At 37.4% G+C, this 24,110-nt stretch overlaps 2 protein-coding genes across 2 annotated transcripts; both read left to right on the forward strand.

Annotated features, from left to right (window-relative positions):
- Window positions 1-3,373: 3,373 nt before the first annotated feature.
- On the forward strand, window positions 3,374-4,814 carry LOC140889997 (uncharacterized). The gene is made up of 2 exons (XM_073297744.1): window positions 3,374-3,680; window positions 4,030-4,814. The coding sequence occupies exons 1-2, from the start codon at window positions 3,503-3,505 to the stop codon at window positions 4,812-4,814; spliced, it is 963 nt and encodes a 320-aa protein (XP_073153845.1). The 5' UTR covers window positions 3,374-3,502.
- Window positions 4,815-6,729: 1,915 nt separating this feature from the next.
- On the forward strand, window positions 6,730-10,510 carry LOC140887916 (protein DETOXIFICATION 21-like). The gene is made up of 9 exons (XM_073295519.1): window positions 6,730-6,867; window positions 7,847-8,100; window positions 8,297-8,838; window positions 8,926-9,012; window positions 9,130-9,186; window positions 9,340-9,578; window positions 9,719-9,837; window positions 9,976-10,062; window positions 10,159-10,510. Exons 2-9 carry the CDS (start codon window positions 7,849-7,851, stop codon window positions 10,219-10,221), a joined length of 1,446 nt encoding a protein of 481 aa, XP_073151620.1. The 5' UTR covers window positions 6,730-6,867; window positions 7,847-7,848; the 3' UTR covers window positions 10,222-10,510.
- Window positions 10,511-24,110: the final 13,600 nt, after the last annotated feature.

Here is a 24,110-nt window from a genome sequence, read left to right on the forward strand (position 1 = left end):
AGAAGTTTCTTCTCCCGTCGAGCACTTCAATCATCTTTCTGGAGGTAAGCCAAGAAAGTCTGCACTGCATCGCTTTCGAGAATCCATGGTACAACGAACACTGAGTTCGAGAAGGAGATTCACTCAACCCGAGTAGAGGCGTATCGTCCCGGGCTGTTGATTATACGATTGGTAGAGCCCGAGTGACTCGTCGTGAACTCGGGCTCCTCCAAGCTCCCTTCCCGGGCTCTTGGTTTGTCGAAAATGGGAAAACCCTGAGAGCCCTTAACTTTTTGCTCATATTTACAGTCTGCGCATAAACAGGTCCCCATAGAGCAGTAGGAAGAACGAGAGCGATGAAGCTAATGAACTCGAGATTCAGGCACTAAAATCATTTCCAGGTATTCGAGAAAGCAGTCATTCGAAAAATCAGAAACTAGAACCCCTTTCTTCACCATAAATCTTGCAATTCGAAAAACATGCGAAACTCATCCCCTTCAAGCTGCAGGAGATGCGAAACTCAACCCCTTCCTTCTCCATTTGAGCAGCAAAAAATTTGAAAATGAAGATGCTCTTTGGTTCGAGATTTAAGTTGCAGAAAAGATTGAAGAAACTTGAAAAAGCCGCAACAACTGATGGAAGAAACCCAAGAATGTCCTGGTTAAGTTACGTTTCTTTTCTTTTGCACGAGAGAGGAAAGAAGAAAATCAATCAACGTCTCAAACTCAATTCCCACAGACGGCGCCAATGATGCGATTATCATAAAATGGGTATCCGAGGGTGGGTACGACCCCGGGGATAAAATAGCAGCAAGCTTCCTCGCCTCGTCATGAAGGCTATCTACATACCAGAAACAAGAAAACTCGTCAGTGGGGCGCCGAAGGGGTTCTCCGGCGTCGCCACTCCGATGCTTAAGTTAGATTAAGATGTATGAAGTGAGCTTATGAGATTTAGAGAAATTGAGTGTGAATATGAAGATGTATATGAACGTAAAAGAACATGAAGAACATACCATCGCCAGACTAAGGAACCTGGTATTTATAGGGAACTCTTGGGGAAGAGTAATGATTGAATGGAATGGGTCTCCTGACAACATTAAAGGTGATAAGATGTTTTCCGCAATTTTTGGACAGTGCCCATGCTTACTCATTATTATTCTCTGTCACTTTCAGATGGTGCCCATGCTGTGGGACCCATGTTATGATTTGGCCCAGTCCTCTAGCCTGGATGACGGGGTGCTCGAGTCCAGGGTGCTGGGACGCCAGGGTGCTGGGAGGCCAGGGTGCTGGATGTCTGGGTGCTGGGAGGCCAGGGTGCTGGACGCCAGGGTGCTCCGGGTGGCAAGGGTGCTGGATGCCTGGGTGCTGGGAGGTCAGGGTGCTGGATGCCTGGGTGCTGGGAGGCTAGGGTGCTGGACGCCAGGGTGCTCCGGGTGGCAAGGGTGCTTCGGGTGACAGGGTGCTCGGGGCCAGGGTGCTCCGGAGGGTTCTCTGCCTAGGAAGGGAAGACACCTCTTGGCAAGGCAAGGAACCTCTTGGCAAGGGAAGACTCCTCCTGGCAAGGGAAGGGAGGACACCTCTTGGCAAGGCAAGGGAGGACACCTTTTGGCAAGGCAAGGGACCTCTTGGCAAGGGAAGACTCCTCCTGGGAAGAGAGGACACATTTTCCCTGTTTCGTTGATCTTCTCTTACCACCAACCTAGAAACCATCTCGCGTTCGGGCTCCCGACAATCACTCGGGTTTGGTGATAACCCAGGATATTTCACTGGGGTATCAGGTAAGAATGTAAAATGTGACCAATAATGTTGGAATATCTAGGGGCAAACCGGTAATGTTTGTTAATAATCCAGTTCACTGTACGAAAATGGATTCACAAATTCATTGCCGACTCGGGACCTGTCCTCCATCTTCAACAAGAAAATATACCAGGGCTTCGGGATTGGGGAAAAAAAATCACAAACGAGACAAACATGGGTTAGCCCATCTATCCTAATGTAATTCTATAAACCAAACACAGTCTTATTGTGCATGAAGAACAACAATTTGATTAAATCAATAATTTTGTAGCTGTTTTAACACCCATTTTGGATAGAGCTGTCATGAGTTGGATTTGTTGGGTGAGATCGTCCCGTCCCACCGCGCCTTGTCAAATAGGTGAGTTGGGTGGACGGCCTACTCCGCTCAAGGTCCCCAACCTGTTAAATATAACTAAAAATTTACGGGTGAGCCTGTCTCGCACTGTCAAATAAACAGGTTGGTTGTCAATTTCCCAACCCGTTCAAATGAAGAGTCCCTCTTGTCCCGTCAACTGACGGGTTTTGATGAGTTGCAGATTGGTTGTCCGACCCACCCGTCTTGACAGCTCTTAGTTTGGATATTAAAAATTAATAATAAATACATTTTACACATTTTGAGAAGCACCAACTCTTGCATCTTTCTCTTTCAAAAAAAAAAAAAAAACTCTTGTAGTCTTTCAATGTTTTTTTTTTAAAATTGCTTTTTTCCCATTATTATTATTATTATTATTATTATTATTACAATGAGCATGAGTGATCTCATCCTTGCCACTAGGTCAAGGATCCTTGACTTGGTCCATTTAATTTAATTCAATTCAAATTTAAATCTATGATTTATCAGTTTCTTTGCCTTGGACTTGAATATATTTTACTGAACACGAGATTGAAGTCGTGAAGTAATAACAATTGCAAGAAAATAGTGCACTCACTCCCTCTTTGACTGCAATTTAAGAGACCAATTGCATTCAATTCATCATAATAAAAACAACGTACGCATTATCGGGGAATGAAAATTTGCATATATAGCACGAGATTTTATTCCGACTCTTAAAATGCTCTCTTATTATAATTAACTTGTACGCTCAAAATCGAAGATTAATCTAGGGCAACTTACTGGATTAAAATCTAATCTAATTTATATAATAAAAAAATGAAATTCGAATTTAAGTTTTTGGTCCTTTGAATGGGGACAATTGTTCTTTAGACAAATCTCCAGTGAGATATTTCTCAAAGTTAAATAAATAAGCTAAATGTTTCTATTAATTTGGGATAAATATTTTTCTAAAAATATACTCTACAATATATATATTCCAGAAACCAAAGTAAAAGTCGAATTAATTAAAAATGGAAAGACCGAAATCAAAGAAATCAAGGGTCACTATTTACAGTAACGCCAGTTATGAGTGGTTAATATATATTTATTTTTTTTAACGATAATGTATGTAAATAAAATGGTACATGCATTATATTTGAAAGGACGGATGGTAATTACTATAAACCAAAATCCTGCAATAAATTTCTCAAGATCCCCACGATTTTATATAAATATCGATTCATGTTCCCATGTAAAAACCACACCTTATAACCTTCAATAAATCTCTATATTTCTTCTCAAAATTTTATTTTTCAATCCAATCAATCATTTTTCTCCGGGGGAGGGAACCTCTTCACAAAACTAAATTAACCAATCTATAGAAGCTGTTCAAATCAAGCCTCCTTGTGTGAAAATGGCCGTCTCTCGTGTGATCATGAGCCTTGTCCTGGTGATTTCAATGGGATATTTGTGCACGTTGCAGGCTTATACATTCTACGTTGGTGGCGACCAAGGTTGGATTCCTCATCCATCCCACATCTCTCACAATCGTTGGGCTGAAATGAATCGTTTTCAAATTAACGACACTCTTGGTACGTACTCTCCATATATAACTTTTTTATTTCTTTTATTTATGAATGGTTTGATGTTAAGTTACTTACATGAGTGTTCATAAAGATGTATAAATCTTGAGTTTGAGTTCTATTCACACTTTTTAAACACTTTCTTGGTTTCCCATGTCAAGTATATAATGTGAAAACATTCTTTATTGTTCAAGATTAACTTTAATTTTATATATATATCTTGTATAGTTAATATATACGTAGTCATTATTATATTATCAACACATTTTCTGAATCTTTGTAAATCATTTGAATACATTATAGTGATTGAATAAGATTGTGAGCTTATTATTTGTGGAAATGAATATTAAATCTACAGTTTTCAAGTACAAGGAAGGATCAGATTCTGTCCTTCATGTGACAAAAGATGACTACGAAATATGCAACAAGGATAGTCCTCTGCAAGTATTCAAAGATGGCAATTCCAAGTTCAAGTTTCACAAATCGGGCCCTTTCTTCTTCATAAGCGGCCGTATGCAAAACTGTGAGAAGGGGCAGAAGATGGTTACCGTAGTCCTCTCCGACCACCACCACCACGTTGCTCCGCCGCCGCATCCATCATCCTCCCCCGCCCCTTCTCCACCTCCCACCCATTCACCGCCATTAAAACCACCGTCTCCCCACTCCCCGCCTCCTTCATCCCACCATGCCCCCGCACCATCCCCACACGCGCCGCCGCCTCATTCTACCATCTCCCCACCACCCACCAAGGCTCCATCCCCAATCCCATCTCCGGCACCCAAGAACCCTTCACACCCTCCGTCGCATTCTCCATCACCATCTCCGCACCATCAAGCCCCGACTCCTTCTGTTACCCCAACACCGTCTCCGGCGTCTCATACGCCGCCGCCATCAACACCAAAGAAATCTCCTTCGCCTTCTCCAGTCGCACATCTCGCCCCATCACCTTCTCCAAAAGCCGAGTCTCCGAAGAATCATGACGAGTCTACTCCTCAACACGACCCTTCCCCTTCGCCGCAGGCAAGCTCACCTGCGCCTGCGCCTGCGCCATCGGCTGCACCAGGCTTCTACTCTTCGTCTTCTCTGCTGATCGTGGGGATTTCCAGCCTTGCCATATCCCTGTTTTCTGCTGGCCTTGTTTGATTTAGTTATTTTAGATTAATGTCTAGCTAGTGTTTTAATTTGCATTGAATTCGATTTTTATTTTTTATTTTTAACTAGTAGTCGTATTCTCATTTGGATTTTGAATTTCTTCACTCTTTTATATATATATATATATATTTAATTTTTGTTATCAATCTTTTTTGCATGAGTATAATTTAATTGGATGATTTAGAAATAAGGTAGTGGTCAATTTTTATTTTTATTTTTAAAATAATTTGACCCTCCCGTATATTGAATCGCACGGCATAATTTGACCCTAGGTTATTTTAGTGAAGTAGCCTTAATTTAATTTCGAAAATATTAATATTTTTTTTGAACAATCTAAAATTTTAATATTGCCAACGCTTCTAATGAAAAGTTGAGTCGCATGGGCCATGATTAATCGTAGCTTCTGCCTGGGCTTTATAATGTGGGCTCATTTAAGAATATTAAAGGCCCATTCAAAATGTGGTCGATGCTACCCTTGGGCCTTCAATGCACACCAATTGATTTGATCTGATCCATTTAATTGCCCTTGGGCTAGCATGAATTAGTCCCATCTGTGACTGTGACTCTGTTTTTAATTCAATTTTTTTTAATGAAAATTAATTCAAAAATTTATATCAATTGATACAAGATTCATAGTGAAATACACTGGTCTCAAAAGACGATTGCAAAAATAAAAAATCGACCATTATATATATATGTGTGTGTATATATATATATGTGTGTGTATATATATATATGTATGTATGTGTAACTATTCTGTTATATAAAAGACAGCCTATTTTCTTCAAAAAAAAAAAAAAAAGATAGCTTATTATAAATTACTTCGAAAACCGTCAAAAAAAAATTTTACTTTGAAAACACCAAAATATCTTATTCCATAATTATTTGTTCTCATCCATCGTCTCACCAGATTCACTCCATGTTTTTCATAAAAAAAAATACATAAATTTTTTTTGTTTTCCGCACAACACGTGTGTATTTTTCACTAATATATATAAAATTTCTCTATCAAACAATAATTCAATCGCCTTCTTTCCTTTTCTTTTTCGAGGCAACAACGACAGTACGGTTTTGGCAGACCGAAAATAGGGAAAAAAAATCTTTTTTTAAAAAAAATAAATCATTTTTTTCTTTTTTGGAAAACAAGAAAGACAGAATAATCAAATTGCAGGCAACAATAATGCACATTTTCTGTCGTTTGCTCTTACTGTGGGAGATTTCAATAAATGGAACATGATAAGTTCAAAATACACTCAGGATACATCTCCATCTTGAACAGTATTGACCCCAGCTTTACCTAAGTACGTAACTGAATCCAATTTGACTATCTTTCGAGTCCAAGCTCAGTTATTCGAACCAATTGAGTCTAATATTATTTAATTTTTTATTGGAAAACTTTATCAAGCCTCGATCCCATGAAACTCTCAAAATATCTGTAAATAACTCAAGTAAATTCATTTTTACGCTACGTTCTCAATAGTTACATGTACCCGTTCTTAAAAACTTTTATTGCGCAAATACTTATTAGAACGTCGAAGTGTTTTCGTCGCAGCGTCACTCACTTTTCTTGTGAAGCACATAATTACAACCCACATAATTCATTCTCTGGACTTGTTCCATCATTAATCGGATCATCTGGATCTCTATGGATTACCAAGTTTTCTCCACTTGGGTCAATTTTTTAAGATAAATTCAATTAATCGAGTACAAACATGCAGACCATTAGTAATCCGCCGATCAAAGTACAGGGATTTGGTAAAATATACGTGGACCCAATTAATTACCCAAATGCAGTATCTATCAATGAGCTAGCGTCGGAAATTTTCATTAATAAATTAATGTGGCCCACTAAAAATTGGGCATATATAATTGGACATATATAATATATTTATAGAGGTGCGAAGAATCCAAATTCAGCTGATCTCTATATACGGAAACTTTCCACTCCACATGCATCGAAAGCTTATGCATTATTAATCATCACTGCTTTGGCTTATGCACTTCAAGTTTGCAAACCTCCAGCAATATTCCTCATCATTTTCCTGTAAGTCCCACTAATTTCTGCAAAATTACATGTTTTCTAATTTAGCAAACTAATAAAAAGTGAAAACAAACAAAGAATAACACATTATTTAGCATTCAACATTTTCTTACAAAAGACTTACAAATTATAATGTTTTAATTTATGTGGTTGATGAATGATATGGCTTCATTTTAACTTAAACATGATAATTTTAGGTGCCATTAGATTCAGCTGCAGCAAAACTTGTGCATATGTTTAGTTTAGTAAACTTTTTAATTTATTTGAGAAGCTGTTGCGCAACCTATTGCTATATGCCTATATCCTATATTTACAATATTTTTTTTAATCTGCAAAATGCAAAATTTTCGTTGTATTGTTTGTTACTGTCGTGTTTCAAGAAAAGGGCCCCTCTTCCGTATTTTATTGTTTAGGGTCAATAATAAAAGGCCCACCAATTTTCGTTTCATGATTATGTTTCAAGACTTATATCAGGAAATAGTCAATTAAATTAATCAATGGCCAATTATATTTATACGTTATAATTCTTGTATTTTAAATGTAATTGTAATTAAATGGGTTTCTTATCAACTGATTAATTAATTGTCTCGCTAACCCTAGATGTTGACTGGGAAACATCTCAATTAAACAACTGTTACGTACATACTTTGCGATAATCAATTGTTTACACAAAGTGATATTGCAATTTTCAAAATACTAAAATTTAATTTTAAGAGGAAAAATTCTGAGATCGATCTACGTGTTTAATTTCTTGAATTAATGCGACGGGGACAATTTCTTTTACTTATAATTATGTGGTGGTTAATTAAGAGAGCTTTTTGTCAACATGATTAATATATTATTTTAAAAACACCTAATGGATCTAAATAATGGGGATGTGTCGATTTTGATTGATTAAAATCAACCTACTGATTTTGACTAGTATAATATATACTTAAATAAATTTATTATTATTATTTTTTATTACATAAAATGAGCGAAGAAATGGAAGGCGAAATCGGGGTGAAGCTGTTGGAGGATGAAGAAAATGGCAACAAGCAAGAGAGTTTGAAGAGTAGGATATGGAGGGAAAACAAGAAAATGTGGGTGGTGGCTGCACCTGCTATATTCACCCGGTTCACGACCTTCGGAACCGGAGTCATCAGCCAGGCTTTTCTAGGCCATATTGGAGCTCGAGAGTTAGCTGCCTTCGCCCTCGTTTTCACCGTCTTCTTGAGGTTTGCTCAAGGCATACTGGTATATATATTTACACAATATTCTCTTTTCCGAGTTTCCTGAATGATATGTAAGACAGAATCTAAAAAGAGACTTGGTGTGATTTACATTTGCATATATATGCTATGGTTTCTTGAGAAATTAACTAGCTAGAACATCGGCAGTACTAATTTCTTGATTATCTCAACGTACAATTTGAGCATCATGAATGATGCAGTTGGGGATGGCGAATGGATTGGAAACTCTATGTGGGCAGGCATATGGTGCGGGACAGTACCACATGCTGGGGATATATCTTCAACGTGCCTGGCTCGTTTCTTTTATAGCCTCAACTGTTCTTTTGCCGCTATTTATCTTTATATCCCCAATCCTAAAAGCTATCGGCCAAGATGAAGATATCGCAGAAATGGCCGGAACAATGGCTCTTTGGATGATCCCCGTAGTGTATTCGTTCATCGCATCCTATACATGTCAAATGTACTTACAATCTCAAAGCAAGAACATAATCATCGCCTACTTGGCAGCCATTTCTTTGTCCGTCCATGTATTTCTTTCATGGCTTCTGACGGTGAAGTACAAGTTCGGAGTCACCGGTGCCATGATATCCACTGTCTTGGCCTTCTGGATACCTAATATCGGTCAATTGATATTCGTTACGTCTGGGGGTTGTCCACAGACGTGGAGGGGTTTTTCGTGGTTAGCTTTCAAAGATTTGTGGCCGATATTTAAGCTCTCGTTGTCCGCTGGGGCGATGCTTTGGTTAGTACTCGTCGTGTTTATATATATCTTTTTGCCTACAAATTAATTTCAATTGAACCAACATGATTAATGTTGTTTCTTTGACAGCCTCGAAGTGTGGTACAACACGGTGCTGATTCTTTTGACAGGAAATATGAAAAATGCCGAGGTCGCCATTGATGCCCTTTCTATATGGTAACAAGCTAAGTTCCCTTGCCTCTTCTTTTGGACTCCCATTTTATATCTTGTGGGAATGATGTATATATAAATAATACTATAAGTAGCGTTTGTTCTTTATTAATTTGCCTGCAGCCTCAACATTAATGGCTGGGAAATGATGATATCCCTTGGTTTCATGGCAGCAGCAAGGTACCAATTAATATACTAGAACCATGCTTCCTCCTTTAATTTATAAGTTGTTAACTACAATGGCAGATTTCGGGTCATATAGCTGAAGTCCTAATTTATAAACAACTTGCGAGACAGCGTCTCAATTACTGACTTTCGTGTTGGTTTCTGCAGCGTTAGAATAGCGAATGAGCTCGGAAGTGGGAACTCTAAAGCAGCCAAGTTTTCAATAGCCAACATAGTGTCAACCTCATTCACCATTGGATTTGTGCTATTCATTTTCTTCATACTCTTCCGGGGACGCATCACTTATCTGTTCACAGAGAGTGAAGCCGTGGCGTCTTCAGTTGCTCAACTATCGCCTCTGCTGGCGTTCTCCATACTTTTGAACAGCGTACAACCAGTTCTTTCTGGTGAGCATGCATATATCAATCAGACACGGGCGAATCCAGGAATTCGGGGTGGAGGAAGGGGAGGCTGATTTTAGGAGAACAACATTTATATGGTACTCAAAAAATATTTGTGTTTAAAACAAGATTATTGTATAATACAGGTGTAGCTATTGGATCCGGATGGCAGAGTATTGTGGCATGGGTAAATGTTGGATCCTATTACTTCATCGGAGTCCCTATTGGAGTTGTGCTTGGTTATGTCTACAATTTACAAGTTGAGGTTAGTTTAATTATTATTAATTTCTTGTGACTTGCATTTTAAAAATCTCTCATAATTTGAATGTGTTGTTGATTAATTAGTAGCCATTTTCAAGATTATGCAAGCTCTCACAGGGCAACATATATATGTACATTGCAGGGTGTCTGGATTGGAATGCTGATTGGAGTGCTGGTTCAAACTATTGTGCTTGTTATCATAACATACAGAACTGATTGGGAGAAACAGGTACATGCATGCATGTATGCTCGTTTATATTTAATACGACGCGTTGTTTGTAAGAACTTGATTTATTTTAATTATCTCATCATATTGTGGATATAGGTATCGATTGCTCAGAAACGAGTTAATAAATGGTTCGTTGAAGCTGAACCTAATGCAAGTTGATCCAATGGATTGCCCTATGAATCAAATGTTGAATTATTTGCATGTCTTTTGCTAGGATCGGACTTCATTTGATAGTCCTAATTACTGTGATCAAGCTAGGGAATCATGGATAATAATGGTTGTTTGTGTGGCCAACTCGTTAGCTCACTTTTGTAGCCTGCTTTATTTCTGATTTTTGGGCTTTGGCAACGAATTTGATGCTACATAAAAAAAATATATATAAATAAAAAAAGAAAAGAAAGAAAGAAAAAGTCCATGCTCCGCCCGTGAAGGAGATTTTTTTTTAATAAATTCAATTTTTTTTTTGGAAAATTATATTATGCTCCACTACTTATTTATTTAATTGGGTTACATTCCATTAAATTTTCAAAGTTTTATTTTGGTATACCAACTTTTAATTTTCGGTTATTTTAATCCAATAGCGTGACATCGAAAAATGATAATGTGATTTTGGAAAATACGAACTTCTTGTTCTGTTATTTCAGCATTAACCCAATTAATAGCTGAGAATGAAAAATTAGTGTATCAAAACGAAACTCTGAAAAATTAATAGATCAAAATCGAAAAATAAACCAAGTAATTGTGCTATCTATTTATTATATAAAAATATTTGTTTTGATCGTGCCCCATAAAAATACATTGCTTAGATTTTGAGATAACCAGTTATCTATTTTTCATTTCTTCAAAACAAAAGACAGATATTTAATCATATAATAGAGTCGAAATAGCTAGTTTTTTTTTTTAAACTAACATTCTTGTGAGACGGTCTTATTCGTGAGACAGGTCAACCCTACTCATATTTATAATAATAAGTAATACTTTTGGCATAAAATGTAATACTTTTTAATGAATAATCCATATAACAGATCCGTCTTAAAAAAAATGACATTTGAGACCGTCTTATAGGAGTTTTTGTCTTTTTTTCAATTCTAACAACATAAAAAAAACGCATGTAAATTGTTATCCAAAAATTATGCTTGAAAAACATTTTTTTTAAATTTTTTTTTCAAAAACTTTTTACAAAAATATTATCCAAACACATACTTTAAAAATTTTCAATTATAAAACATTAAAAATATTTTTAAAGTATTTATTTAATTTCCTCAATCATCAATCAAAAGATAATTATGATGAAAATTTGGATGTATGATCGTAAACTTATGTTTTATAATTTTGTTCATTTATGTAATATTTTAAGTTTTAATACACTATCTTTATTTATTTATTTATTTATTTTGCAATATAATAAATTTTCACATGACATTGATGTGAAGTTAACATGACGTCGATATGTCCAGTGTCACGTAAGCACTTCCACAAAAAATAGAATAAATTTACAAGACCAAGAACTACGACCGCAAAAAAGTAAAAATCTATTTGACTAAGATTCAATTTAAATAATATAACGGACCAAGATAATAGAAAAGTAAACATAAAAGGCGAAAAGAGCAATTTAATTTTCCTTTGGATAGTTGACATTTCGGTATCAACTAAAAAAAAAAAAAACTAATTTAACTAAACCAAACCCCAAAAAAAAAAAAAAAAAAAAGCACACACGCAACAAAACCAAAAAAGCTTTATCGTGGTTGAATTCAATGTGGAATGTATGTTTTTCAGGTTTTTCCCCCTTTTGGTAGTTGACATGTCCTTTCTAACAATATTATCTTTTTATCGACCTAATCCTTTAATAAAATTTAAAGTTTTCAAAAATTAAAACATTATGCGAATATTTTTACTTCATGGTAATAAATATACGCAAAAGATAATATTATTTCCAGAAATGCCCCTCTAGTCAACTTTTTTTCTAGCGACACCCCCTAGCTAGTCTACCCTAGCTAGCTGCCTTGACATTAATGCCCCTCCAGTCAAATTCATTTAATTGGTGGAGGGCCCAAAATAGTAAAACTCTGTGCTTAGTCAAAAAAATTAATAGTGACGACTTTTACATAATTAATTAATGTTAGGATAAATGATTTAAAAATTTCTACCAATCCTTTAAACTTTATCTTTAATTTTCTAACCACAATTTTCTTTATTTCAACTCCCTAGTGGTCCCCATTTTTGAATTAAATATTATTTAGTAACTAATCCTTTGTACGTGACATTGTTAACCTATCGAACCAGTCCCGGCCATGCAAGACTATCAGTTACGCAAGGTTTCCAGCCGATATACTACGAATTAGGGTCCAACATGCTTCCGTAAGATGAATTAAATTCAAATACCTCTTTGACCATAATGTCGTCGGGTCATACCTGCCGAGTTTTACAAAATGTTCCTCACACTCCAACCACGCAGTCGCAACAGATGGTTTCTGTACAAGCTCCTTCAACGATACCCAACACAGCCTTAATTCGTTTTCAACCTTAAGGCGTATGATATATAAATTTAATTATAAAATATGAATGAAAGAACAAGAGACTTTAAAGAAATTATTCAGACATAATATTATTACATAAATCAACTCCTTTGAAGAGGAGAAGACAACTTGTTTAGCAACTCATAGTAGCTTTGTTCTTGAAATACCTAAAAGAAAACTTAATACAATAGAAAGAGAAATATTACAACAATTTATTTATAAGAAAACTGAAGGGAATGATCGATGTCTTCAGCTTCCTTGAACACCTGTATTTATAGCTGAGGTTCCACTCGTTTCACCGAGAAACTTCAGGGAATCTTACAGCTGTTTAGTCTTGTCCTTCTATGCCATTATTAATGGCATCTTTAGCTAGTGGATGAGTCACCTGTTATCCACCTTGTCCTGTTATGCCATTATTAATGGCATCGTTTGGTGGAGGAGTCACATGCCATCCTTTTTCTTTTGGATTTATCCTCCTCACATGCCTTCTTTATTGTTGTCGAGGCTTCTTCTGCTTTTGCAGTGGTCCCCTAGAAAAACGCATCTTTGGTGGTCCCTGTCCACCTTTGCTTGTCTCGGAAAATTCTTTTCGATCCGTTTGGAGTCTGAAGTTTTTTTCGAATTCTGGCTCCTTTTGGTTTGGACACTCTGGGCATATGTTCTCTGGCCATCTTCCAATATGAGCCATGTTACAAAATTTTCGGCGAGTCTCTTTACTTCCCGGCAGCTTGTTGTTCCACAAAAAGTTTCTCTTCTTTTCGAAGAGTTCTTCCGCAAAAGCCGTAGTTTTTTCTGTCATTGTGTTTAACAGGAATGATCCATTCACAGAATTCTAATAAAATTTGAACGAAAACTTGACCTTGTCCATCTCGGTGAGACAAACCCAAATACCCCATGCCCTTCTAGTTAAAATTTCATTTTCTCCAAAAGTAGACACTAATGGTATTTTTTCAGATATAGGGTCCTTGATGAATCTTTGATTATTCATGTCAGGTCTCCTTAGCTTGATGAAATGAAAGGGCTCGTGTGATCCTTTCCCTGTTGGTTCTGGAACTGCACTAAAGAAGTATAATTCAAGCACATCATCTCTGGACAAATGGTCGTTATTTGCCCATGTTTCTTGGACTGCTTCTTGAATCCATTTCGGTAACTGTGATATCTTCGGGAAGCTTGGTGACGTTGTATAAACTGAGGCCAAGACTCCAAATTCATACCAGAGCTTTACATCCTTAGGATTGACATTGTTTTTTTAGCCAAACCCTTGGATATATCCCTGCAACATCAACCACCCTACAAGTGTTAGGGTTAATTTCACTTCTTGTACTTAATTTATCCCACCTCTGTTGATAAACCTGAAATGAAGAAATAATAGCTAGGTTAGTATCGATCTTAGATTTGCCCTTGTCAGTGTTGAGCCTAAGATTGATCTCTTCCTCTTTTACCCCAGAGGCGGAGGGTTAACTTGATGAGAAATCCTCATCAATTGTTGCTTCATCTAGATCATCAAAAACTGATGATAGATTAGCACTTGTTTCTTTACTTTTAGCTTCCTCAACATCTTGTTTCCCAACCGGTGGTTGTATTTCTTTTTTTTTTTGTAAAACCAATGGTTTTATCATATCTTGTTTATGAGAAACCAATGGTTTCTCTATAGCCTTCACAATTGGCCCTTGAATAGTAGCCCATAGTTGTGTTTGAGTTTGCATACATCCTGTAATTCGATTAGATACTTTGATCAGATCAGTTTGTTGTAACCTGCCGGCCATTCCAGCGTTAATGGCTAACTGGTTGAACTCGATTTGAAGCAACCCAAGGTGTTTCCTGAGATGCCTTTGCATTTTCATGATGGAATCCACGTCATTGCCTTCCATCTCTTGTTAAGAAATCTGCAAGAATATCTTCATGAGATTTAATAATAACAATATCAAAAATATAATTTTGACATAATGTTTGCCATCTTAATAACCTAGCTTTCTCAGGTTTAGATTCAATTTTATTTCTTAGGAAAACTTTTACCTGGGTGTTATCAACCTTCAACGTGAATTTTTTAGCAAGTAAAAATAATGGCCATTTTTCGAAATCCCTTTTAACTGCATAAAATTCCTTTTCGTTAATATGCCATCTGATGACCTTTGATTCTGAAAAAAGACCGCTACAGTATCTGCAAGATATTTCTCTCGCTTGAGTATCAGGGTGGTAGATCACCTGGGTTAATATGCCATCTGATGACCTTTCGAAGCAATTGCAAATACTAATAATAATAATAATATTATTATTATTAATTAAAACAAATCAAGAACGAATTATATACACATATGGCTCCGCTTGGATTGAAGTATTTCAAATCCATGGATTTCAAACGTATTTTTGTTGTTTAGAGAAGTAGCACCACAAATATCAAATCCATTTTTTTGAATGTTTATATGGTAATTAATTGTAGTTATAATGGATTTTAAGTTCATCTAATAAAATGGTAATTTAGAATCTTTTTAATTCATCTCAATAATGTGTAAATAATTAAGTTATGAATTTGAGATTTTTCTATGTTTTATTGTTAACACTAAAATTATAATCGAAATCCATGGATTTCAAATTCTTCAATCCAAGCGCAACTATAGGGTGCGTTTATTTGGGACAAGATAATAAATAGATTGATAATTTGGTTGATAATGAATGGATAATTTAAGTATTAAATTTGAAATTGTGTTGTTTGGTGTGAATGATTAATTGAATTAGATAATCTGTACGTTGTTTGTGTCACTTGATAATTCCATGGATACATACATGTATTAATTTTGATATTCCTTTCATTGACTGTAAACTAACTAGTTAGACTTGTTTTGGGAGTTGGATTCTTTGTGACATTCGATCATTCATAGACGTTTTTTCAGACTCAATGGATTTTTTAATGGGTTTGAGGTGAATTACAGGCATACAAATGTTTTGGGAAAAAATTTAATTTCATGCTTCAACAAGAGGTAATGATGCGATTATCATAAAATGGGTATCCGGGGGTGGGTACGACCCCGGGGATAAAATAGCAGCAAGCTTTCTCGCCTCGTCATGAAGGCTATCTACACACCAAAAACAAGGAAACTCGTCAGTAGGGCGCCGGAGGGCTTCTCCGGCGTCGCCACTCTGATGCTTAAGTTAGATTAAGATGTATGGAGTGGGCTTATGAGATTTAGAAAAATTGAGTATGAATGTGAAGATGTAGATGAACATAAAAGAACATGAAGAACATACCATCGCCAGGCTAAGGAACCTGGTATTTATAGGGAACTCTTGGGGAAGAGTAATGATTGAATGGAATGAGTCTTCTGACAACATTAAAGGTGATAAGATGTTTTCCGCAATTTTTGGACAGTGCCCATGCCTACTCATTATTATTCTCTGTCACTTCCAGATGGTGCCCATGCTGTGGGACCCTGTTATGATTTGGCCCAGTCCTCTAGCTTGGATGACGGGGTGCTCGAGGCCAGGGTGCTGGGAGGCCTGGGTGCTGGGAGGCCAGGGTGCTGGACTCCAGGGTGATCCGGGTGGCAAGGGTGCTGGATGCCTGGGTGCTGGGAGGCCAGGATGCTGGACGCCAGGGTGCTCAGGGTGGCAAGGGTGCTTCGGGTGACAGGGTGCTCGGGGCCAAGGTGCTCCGGAGGGTTCTCTGCCTAGGAAAGGAGGACACCTCTTGTCAAGGCAAGGGACCTCTTGGCAAGGGAAGACTCCTCCTGGCAAGGAAAAGGAGGACACCTCTTGGCAAGGCAAGGGACCTCTTGGCAAGGGAAGACTCCTCCTGGCAAGGGAAGGGAGGAAACATTTTCCCTGTTTTGCTGATCTTCTCTTGCCACCAACCTAGAAACCATCTCGCGTCCGAGCTCCCGACAATCACTTGGGTTTGGTGATAACCCGGGATATTTCACCAGGGTATCACCACTCATCCTAAAGATAGTAGGGCTAGGACCGCTCCACTGTCCCGAAAAAACTAGTCTCCAAACTCGAGTGATATGCTAAACTCCAATCTTGAGCTTTCAAATAGATGCCCGGGCCTCAAACCTCCAGGACTTACAAGAGAGGTGCCAGAACGTAGATTGTCCTGAGCTTTGAGTAGGTTCCATGGGGCTGCCATGAACTTTAAATGAGTGGGTGCCATGGGGTTGCCATGGGCTTTTAGGTTCTAGGGTGGTAGATCACCTGGGCTTAAGTGCTCGTGAATTATCACGGGCTTTGAGTACCAGGGTGGTAGATCACCTGGGTTTTATTGTGCCAGGGTGATGGATCACCTGGGCTTATATTCCATCTGATTACCACGGGCTTGAGTATCAGGGTGGTAGATCACCTGGGTTTTATGGTGCCAGGGTGGTGGATCACCTGTGTGGGGACCTCGGGTTGCTAATCTCATTTTAGGGCAATTAATGAACAATTAACATTCATTAAACATCAATGAATAAACCAAGAGCCAAGTAAATTTTTTTTTTTTTTATAAAATCAGTGCCTCGCTCGATCGGTGAAAAACACCCGATCGAGCGAGCACAAATGCTCAACTCTCGGATGGAACATAATTTGGCCTCGCTCGATCCGTCAACTTCTGCGGATCGAGCGAGTCAAAAACTAAATTCTCTGTTTTGCAAAAATACAGGGCTCGCTCGATCCGTCAACTTCTGCGGATCGAGCGGGCTTCAAATTCCAGAAATCTGCAGAAATACATTTTGCTGTTAAACTCGGGCACTATCACTTCCAATCATCAAATTCGATCCAAATCATGATATACAAATCCAAAACATGCATATACTCATAAACAAGGTCATAAGCATTTATACATGCATTTATTTACATCAAACAAGTCGCTAAAGATTGTAAACGACATCAATTATCTCAAACTTTATACATGTAATTCAAAACCAACTAAACTAAAGTTTTATGATTCTAAAGTTCAAGACATCATATACAACCCGAGTCCTCACGTGCTAGACTCTCTTCCAGCTGTCAATGACGTCGATGACTAGCTCCTGCCCCTTCTGTTGTCATGCACACATACAAAACAAGACAACGGCCGGATAAACTCCGGTGAGAAACAATTCTCAGTATAACCAACATATAGAAAGCGTTAAATAAATCATCTTGACTCTATTTAAACTTGACTCAACAAATAGAGTACGTAAACGCTTTACAAACGAATTGATTCACATAACTTCACAGCCATCAAGATTCATAACTGATCTTGACATGGATATCCATCTAACGAGTTCGTAACCGACTCGCAAATAAAGTTAACAGCAACCTTGGCATAGAATCAATTCAATATAGCATCATATCAACTCAAATTTAAAGATCCACTACCTGAGATGGATCGACAACATCACAATCAAATCAAAAACATAAACAAGTATGTGGTTTTTGCGGGCCAACTCAAAAATAGTCGTTCTTGAGTTTCAAAGTCCCTACTTCGCGATGTCATCATTATACCTTCGTTTATCGAGGTTCTGAACTCTTCAAATCTATGTGATATAATCAAAATACATATATCAAACTTCATATCAATCTATCATTTCAGAAACGAGTCAAAACCATGAAGAATTCATCAATCAATCGCATTTCAAACCTCCACTCTTTCTTCGTTCGTTCAAGTCGACGTCTTGTGTCGTTTAGCCTTCAAACTCGACTGAAATGGAAGAATAAAATTCCATAACATTCACATCATCAAGATAAGTGTTTCAGATTAGCTATCGAATAACAAAACAGTCCAAAAACTCGATTAAACGGCGTAGCGATTGACAATCGGTAACCGACGTAATCCCGAAACTATTTCTTTTATTCAAACCATATGTACGTGTTCTCAATCAAGAAAACCAGCTGATATATCATTCAAAACTTCATCTCAATAGCTATAAAAATCAATTAACATGCTGGAATCAAGATTGGATACGAATAACACAAACTCATCAATCCGGTTTCGATATAGAATCGCATAAACGTCGATAAACATAATCGAAAACTCAACATCTGATATCTGCCCTTTATTGATTTCGAAACCCATATAACACAACATAAAACTTACACAAAATCGAAGCCCTCATCGTAAGGATTCCAGAACAATTTACGGAATCGAAATCGGACAACGAGTTCAAAAGTTACGGCAAATCGAAACTCGAACTTTCAAAGAAAAAACGATGAAGGAAGGGCTATGTTCTTGAATTCTGAATTATGCTGAACAATATATGAGTCTTACACGTTGCACATGCAAAATAATTTAATAACTTTCAATCAAAATTGCACTTTAGTCTCTCAACTCTTCAATAATTGCAATTCGGTCCTCAGCCCTTATTTTAATTCAATTTCAATCCTAAATAATTTAAGAATATTAAAATTTAAATCGAAACTCTAAATATTCCCAAATTAAATATACTCGAATTAAAATTAAATAAATTCGAATTAATATTAATTAATCCCGGGCCTTACAACCTGAGCTTATATTGCTCGTGAATTATCACGGGCTTTCCTGGACTGCTATGGCGGAGATAGTGCCATGGGCTTTTAATAAATGCAGAGTGGAAGATCTTCTGGACTTCGAGATAAAGATATCAGAGCCTTGCTACTAGATCACTTGCCCAAAAAATAAATCCTAGCGGGACTTACTGCTGGATCTCATGCCCGAGATGTGACCGCAAGAAAGCAAGAGACAGAAAAAATACAAGATAACAGTATCTTATGTTTTCCACGAATAATGTAAGATACCAAATTATAAAGGTACCATCTCCTCATTAATGCTCCTGTCGTCGAGCTCATAGCTCAAATAAAAATTAAACATAATTGCCCGTCTTAATACTCGTGAGCATATATGAGCAACAATTTTAACAAATATTTTTAGTCAACATGTTTGAATGTTGGACTCAATCATGACGCTTTTTGGAGAAATACACGTGTCCCAAAGACGGCAAGAGTCAAATCTTCAAAATTGGGAGCTAGTATAAACAAGTGGCCAAGAACTTGGACCTAAGATTTAAATAAGACAGACTTATCTTCTCATTTTATATATCACAATATAATATCCATTTCCTTTTGAATTATAATGCCGACAACATTATTTACCTCATCCCATGGAGTTTTAAAGTCCGAATATTCGATCTCCAAATTAGCTTTGGAATACACAATTTCTTTGGCTCTCAAGGAAACCCCGGGAGCTTCTCTTGCCATTACCTATTCTTCCCGGGTCCTGAGCTATGCACCCCCTCACTGTAGTACCCCGGGATTTAGTGCTCAAATTAATATAAACATAAATAATGGATTTGAAGGCTGAAGGCTCCTCTAAAAACCCCACGGCATTCTGGCCATAATAAAGTCTTCAATTTGCGAAACTTAATTAGTATATTTGAAAATAAAATAATGATCTTTCCAAGGGTTTAGTCTATGATGACCAAAGGGCTGTGCCCTCATACATTCAAAGGGCGACACGTGTCGCTTAATTTAAATAAAATTAAAAAAAACAATAATGCCCAAATTTGAACCTCGTTTGCTGACCATGGTTACCATGGTTAGATTTCAAAATATTTGATTACTCGCGCTCTCTCTCATCATCTCTCCAATCCACCCGCCGAAAATTCTAAAATTTTGTTTCTCAGAGATCAACCTACTGTCATCCTCTCTCGTCATCTCTCGCCATAGACGAAACTAAATTTCTAGAATTCTGTTCTGTTCTTGGCGCTCTCACCGTCATTCGTTCTTGGCATCTGTCGGCCCAAACAACGGGGTTGAGTGTGGAGGTTATCGTCATCTCTTGGACCCAAGAGTTCCAGAATTCTGTTCTTGGCGCTCATCTCACGGTCATCGTCTGTCGGCATCTCTTGGACCAAAAAAAGAAAGTGAGTGTGGAGGTTTAGTTTTCTTCCATGATTCCAGTGTGATTTTTGTTTTGGGAATATATTGTTCACTGATCATGTGTGTGTCCATTTCGATTTTGGCTTCTCTCATTTTTTTTTCTTGGATTTTTGATTGGATTTCCGGCGATTGCTGTGTATTTGTTATTTTGGGATTTTGTTACTAGGAAAAGACTTCTCTTGCTTTGTTTTTTGTAATTGATTGGGTCTTTAGTGATTGTTTTGATAAGATTTCTGTGTCGGAATGTGATTGTTCGATCTTTGTTTTCTGGGTTTAAAGTAGTTTATCGAACTACTTTTGGATTTGGTCGAAGTGTTTTTATGTTTTACTGGATAACAAACATATTTTTATGGTGAATATGCAAATTGATTTAGAATGGGCATTTTGGGAGGATAATTTGTGAGGGTGTAGAGATGAATTTGGCCTTGAGAAATTTGTGGGAGAATTGGTTTCTCTGGCTTTGTTTCTTCTACTGTTTCTGTTATTTTACTGATTTTAGGACTTAATTAATTGTGAAAAATTCTTAGAACCTTGTGTATTGACAAATAATTTGTCTTTATTATAGAGTTGATGGAAGACGATATGGAAGAGGTTGAAGTTTCAAATTCAGGATATGTAATTTCTGAAAATGTTGAGGTACCATCTACCAACTCTATTGTAGATCAATTGGAGAGTAAACTACTTGTTGGTGCAGTAGTCAAGAGTGTTGAAGATGCATATTTAATCTATTGCAATTATGCGCATGCTAAAGGGTTTAGCGTTAAGAAAGGTGATCAACGTTACTTTCCTAGTACTACTGAATTACAAGCTAAAGATTTTGAGTGTTCATGTGAAGGTAGTAAAGATGAAAAATGCTTTAATGAAAAAGTCCCTGTTTACTTGAAGCCAACTGGTAGAACTAAATGTAAAGCTAAACTTAGAATAACTAGACAAAAAAGGGGGGAGTGGATGGTTGGTAGGTTTGTAGCTGAGCATAATCATGATATGGTTGCAGCTGATCAAAGACATTTGTTGAGATCATCGCGTAATATTTCTCATGCTCAAATATCCACTTTAGAAGCAATGGTGAATGCTGGGATATCTGTGGCTAACATTGTATCTTATATGGAAAATGAAGCCCAAGGACCATAGAATTTGAATTTTATTCGAAAAGATGTATACAATCACCTTGGTCGTATGAAAAAACATACAAAAGTTGAGAATGAGGATGCTTCTGCACTACTTCATCACTTCATAAATAAAGCGAATAATGAGTCGCATTTTTATTGGAATATGCAGTTAGATGATGACAATAGGGTCATGAACTTTTTCCTTAGGGACTCAAGATGTCAAGTTGATTTTGGTTATTTCGGCGATGTTTTGTCTGTTGACACCACTTATCGAACCAATCGTTACAATCTGATATGTGCTCCTTTCGTTGGAATTAAAGCAAAATGTGATGTTTGGCTTGGCATTCATGTCTGATGAAACTGAGAGTTCATTCGAATGGTTGTTCAAAACTTTTCTTGATTCTATGAATGGTAAACAACCTGAAATTATTTTTACGGACCAATGCCAAGCCATGATGAATGCAATTGAGATAGTATTTCCACATTCACACCATCGGCTATGTCAATGGCACATCAATCAAAATGCTCCCTCACACTTAGGGAGTTTGAATGGTGATTCGAGATTTAAAAAATTGTGGAATAAATGTGTGAGACCTCGTTTTTAATCAACTAATATCAGACAACAAGCGATAAGTAAACAAGAACCCAAAAAATATTTTTTTTTTAAAAGGAGGCTCGCGCGCCCGCGCTGACATCAGCGCGCCCGCGCCTACGCTCCGCAAAACCCAGCGCGCTCGCGCTTATACTGTGCAAAAACTAGCGCGCCCGCGCTCTAAGTAAGAGCGCCCGCGCCCATACCTCGCAAAGAGGCCGCGCGCCTGCGCCAACAACCGCGCGCCCATGCCGTTCCCTCGCCCAGAGAAGTTAAGGCACTGAAATAAACTCAATCAAAACCTAAACACTTGCATTAAGAGTATTTGACATGCCAATAACAATACAAGAAAGGTTTAGGGGAGAGAAACATTCAATTCGATAGTACCTACATCGTTTCTTGCTTACAAAACAAATACGAGAAGTTTGAATGACTAAACATGATCGCAAAACATAACTAGGTTGACATGCTGATTCGACTTCTAAACAAGTCTCACTTCTATCTCTTGCTCTGGACGCTAACCAGGTCTATGCTTTCTTGATCCTGCCCTTCCTGTTGCCAAGTACATATACAAAACAAAGCAACAGCCGGATAACCGGTGAGAATGAAAATCCCAGTAAAAGCAACATATCAAGTAATACAACAATAAACATGCTTCCAAGACAACAACAAAATCAATAACAACGTAATGAAATGCATGTATTTAAACCGGGATATCAAATCTAATAACAAAGGATTGCTGCTGTGCTTTTGGGATCCCGAGGATGAGATCACGTGACGACTCACCGACTCTCCCAATCGAGGTGGTGCCACGTATCCCACTCCTCTAGACTTTGAGCAACTATAATGAGTATGCTAGCACTAGGAGCAATGACTACGTCCTAGGGCACTCGAATATAGCTTCCAAACGTCTAATAAAAGGCTGTTTTGCCCATCGAAACAATAGTGCTGGCTCAATATGAATGCATATGGAAACAAAAAAGAACTTAGCCATATAATTCATTCAAATAATCAACAAAATATAGGTTCCATAAACTAGAACCAGTATCAATGCAATATGTGATTTTAAGGGAAACTCGAGAACCAACTGTCCCGAGTATGCTATCCCGCTACGATGACTGCTTTTACCTTTCAACGTCGTAGATCCAACTCCGAACAAGCTACAACAAAAGATTGTATCAACAACTATACAACCTAAACAACAAACAACGGTTCAAGGAAATCTCTTTACCGTTCTTCATCCAAATCTCGACGAACAATGCTGCTAACACAGGGCTCGACAAACTCCAACGAATCTGTACGAATACAAGAGTTGATCAACAACCATGATCACTCAATACAAAAACGATTCGAAAACCCAAAACTCAAACCGACGGCATAATGGCTATAAACTGAACAAACCGGAAACGCAGACAGCAGTTCAATACTGATATAACCTCATATCAATGCCCAAAACAACAATAACAAAGCAAACCCATCAATCTCAAAATCCACATTTTCGAAAATGGCTTCTAAAAATCATAACAAATTCGAACGTCGCTCTAATTCAAAATCGACAGATAATAAACGATCAGAACTCTGTCTAGAACAACATACTCGAATCTAGAACGATTCTAACAACATCCAAAAACTAGAATGTATCCGATCGTAGAAAAATTTACGATATAACGGAGCTCTCACTGTAGTGATCACTAATCTGCCTTCAGAAATAATTTCCAACGGCCGGATCGAGCTCGGACTGAAATACCAAAGCTTGGAAGCAAAAGGAATCGGCTACAATGGAGGAGGAAGGAATGGGGAAGGAGATGAAGACTTTGTCAACCAATTTCTAAGAGTATATAATATATAAAATCCACAATTTGCATTTTAGTCCCTAAAAAATCCAATTTTTTCAAAAAGGACCTTGATCAAAATCAAGTCGGCTCGAGAACTCTGAAATCTCCAATTAACCCAAATAAACTC

Source organism: Henckelia pumila, chromosome 3 (genome assembly GCF_033568475.1).
Source record: "Henckelia pumila isolate YLH828 chromosome 3, ASM3356847v2, whole genome shotgun sequence".
In the NCBI taxonomy this organism is placed as follows: Eukaryota; Viridiplantae; Streptophyta; class Magnoliopsida; order Lamiales; family Gesneriaceae; genus Henckelia; species Henckelia pumila.

Excerpts from the sequence above, each read along its gene's own strand:
- LOC140889997 (XM_073297744.1), top strand. The coding sequence starts at position 3,503 with ATGGCCGTCTCTCGTGTGATCATGAGCCTTGTCCTGGTGATTTCAATG. Across the intron at positions 3,681-4,029 it reads TCAAATTAACGACACTCTTG|TTTTCAAGTACAAGGAAGGA; the intron begins GTACGTACTCTC and ends TTAAATCTACAG.
- LOC140887916 (XM_073295519.1), top strand. The coding sequence starts at position 7,849 with ATGGAAGGCGAAATCGGGGTGAAGCTGTTGGAGGATGAAGAAAATGGC. Across the intron at positions 8,101-8,296 it reads GGTTTGCTCAAGGCATACTG|TTGGGGATGGCGAATGGATT; the intron begins GTATATATATTT and ends TGAATGATGCAG. Across the intron at positions 9,187-9,339 it reads GGTTTCATGGCAGCAGCAAG|CGTTAGAATAGCGAATGAGC; the intron begins GTACCAATTAAT and ends TGGTTTCTGCAG.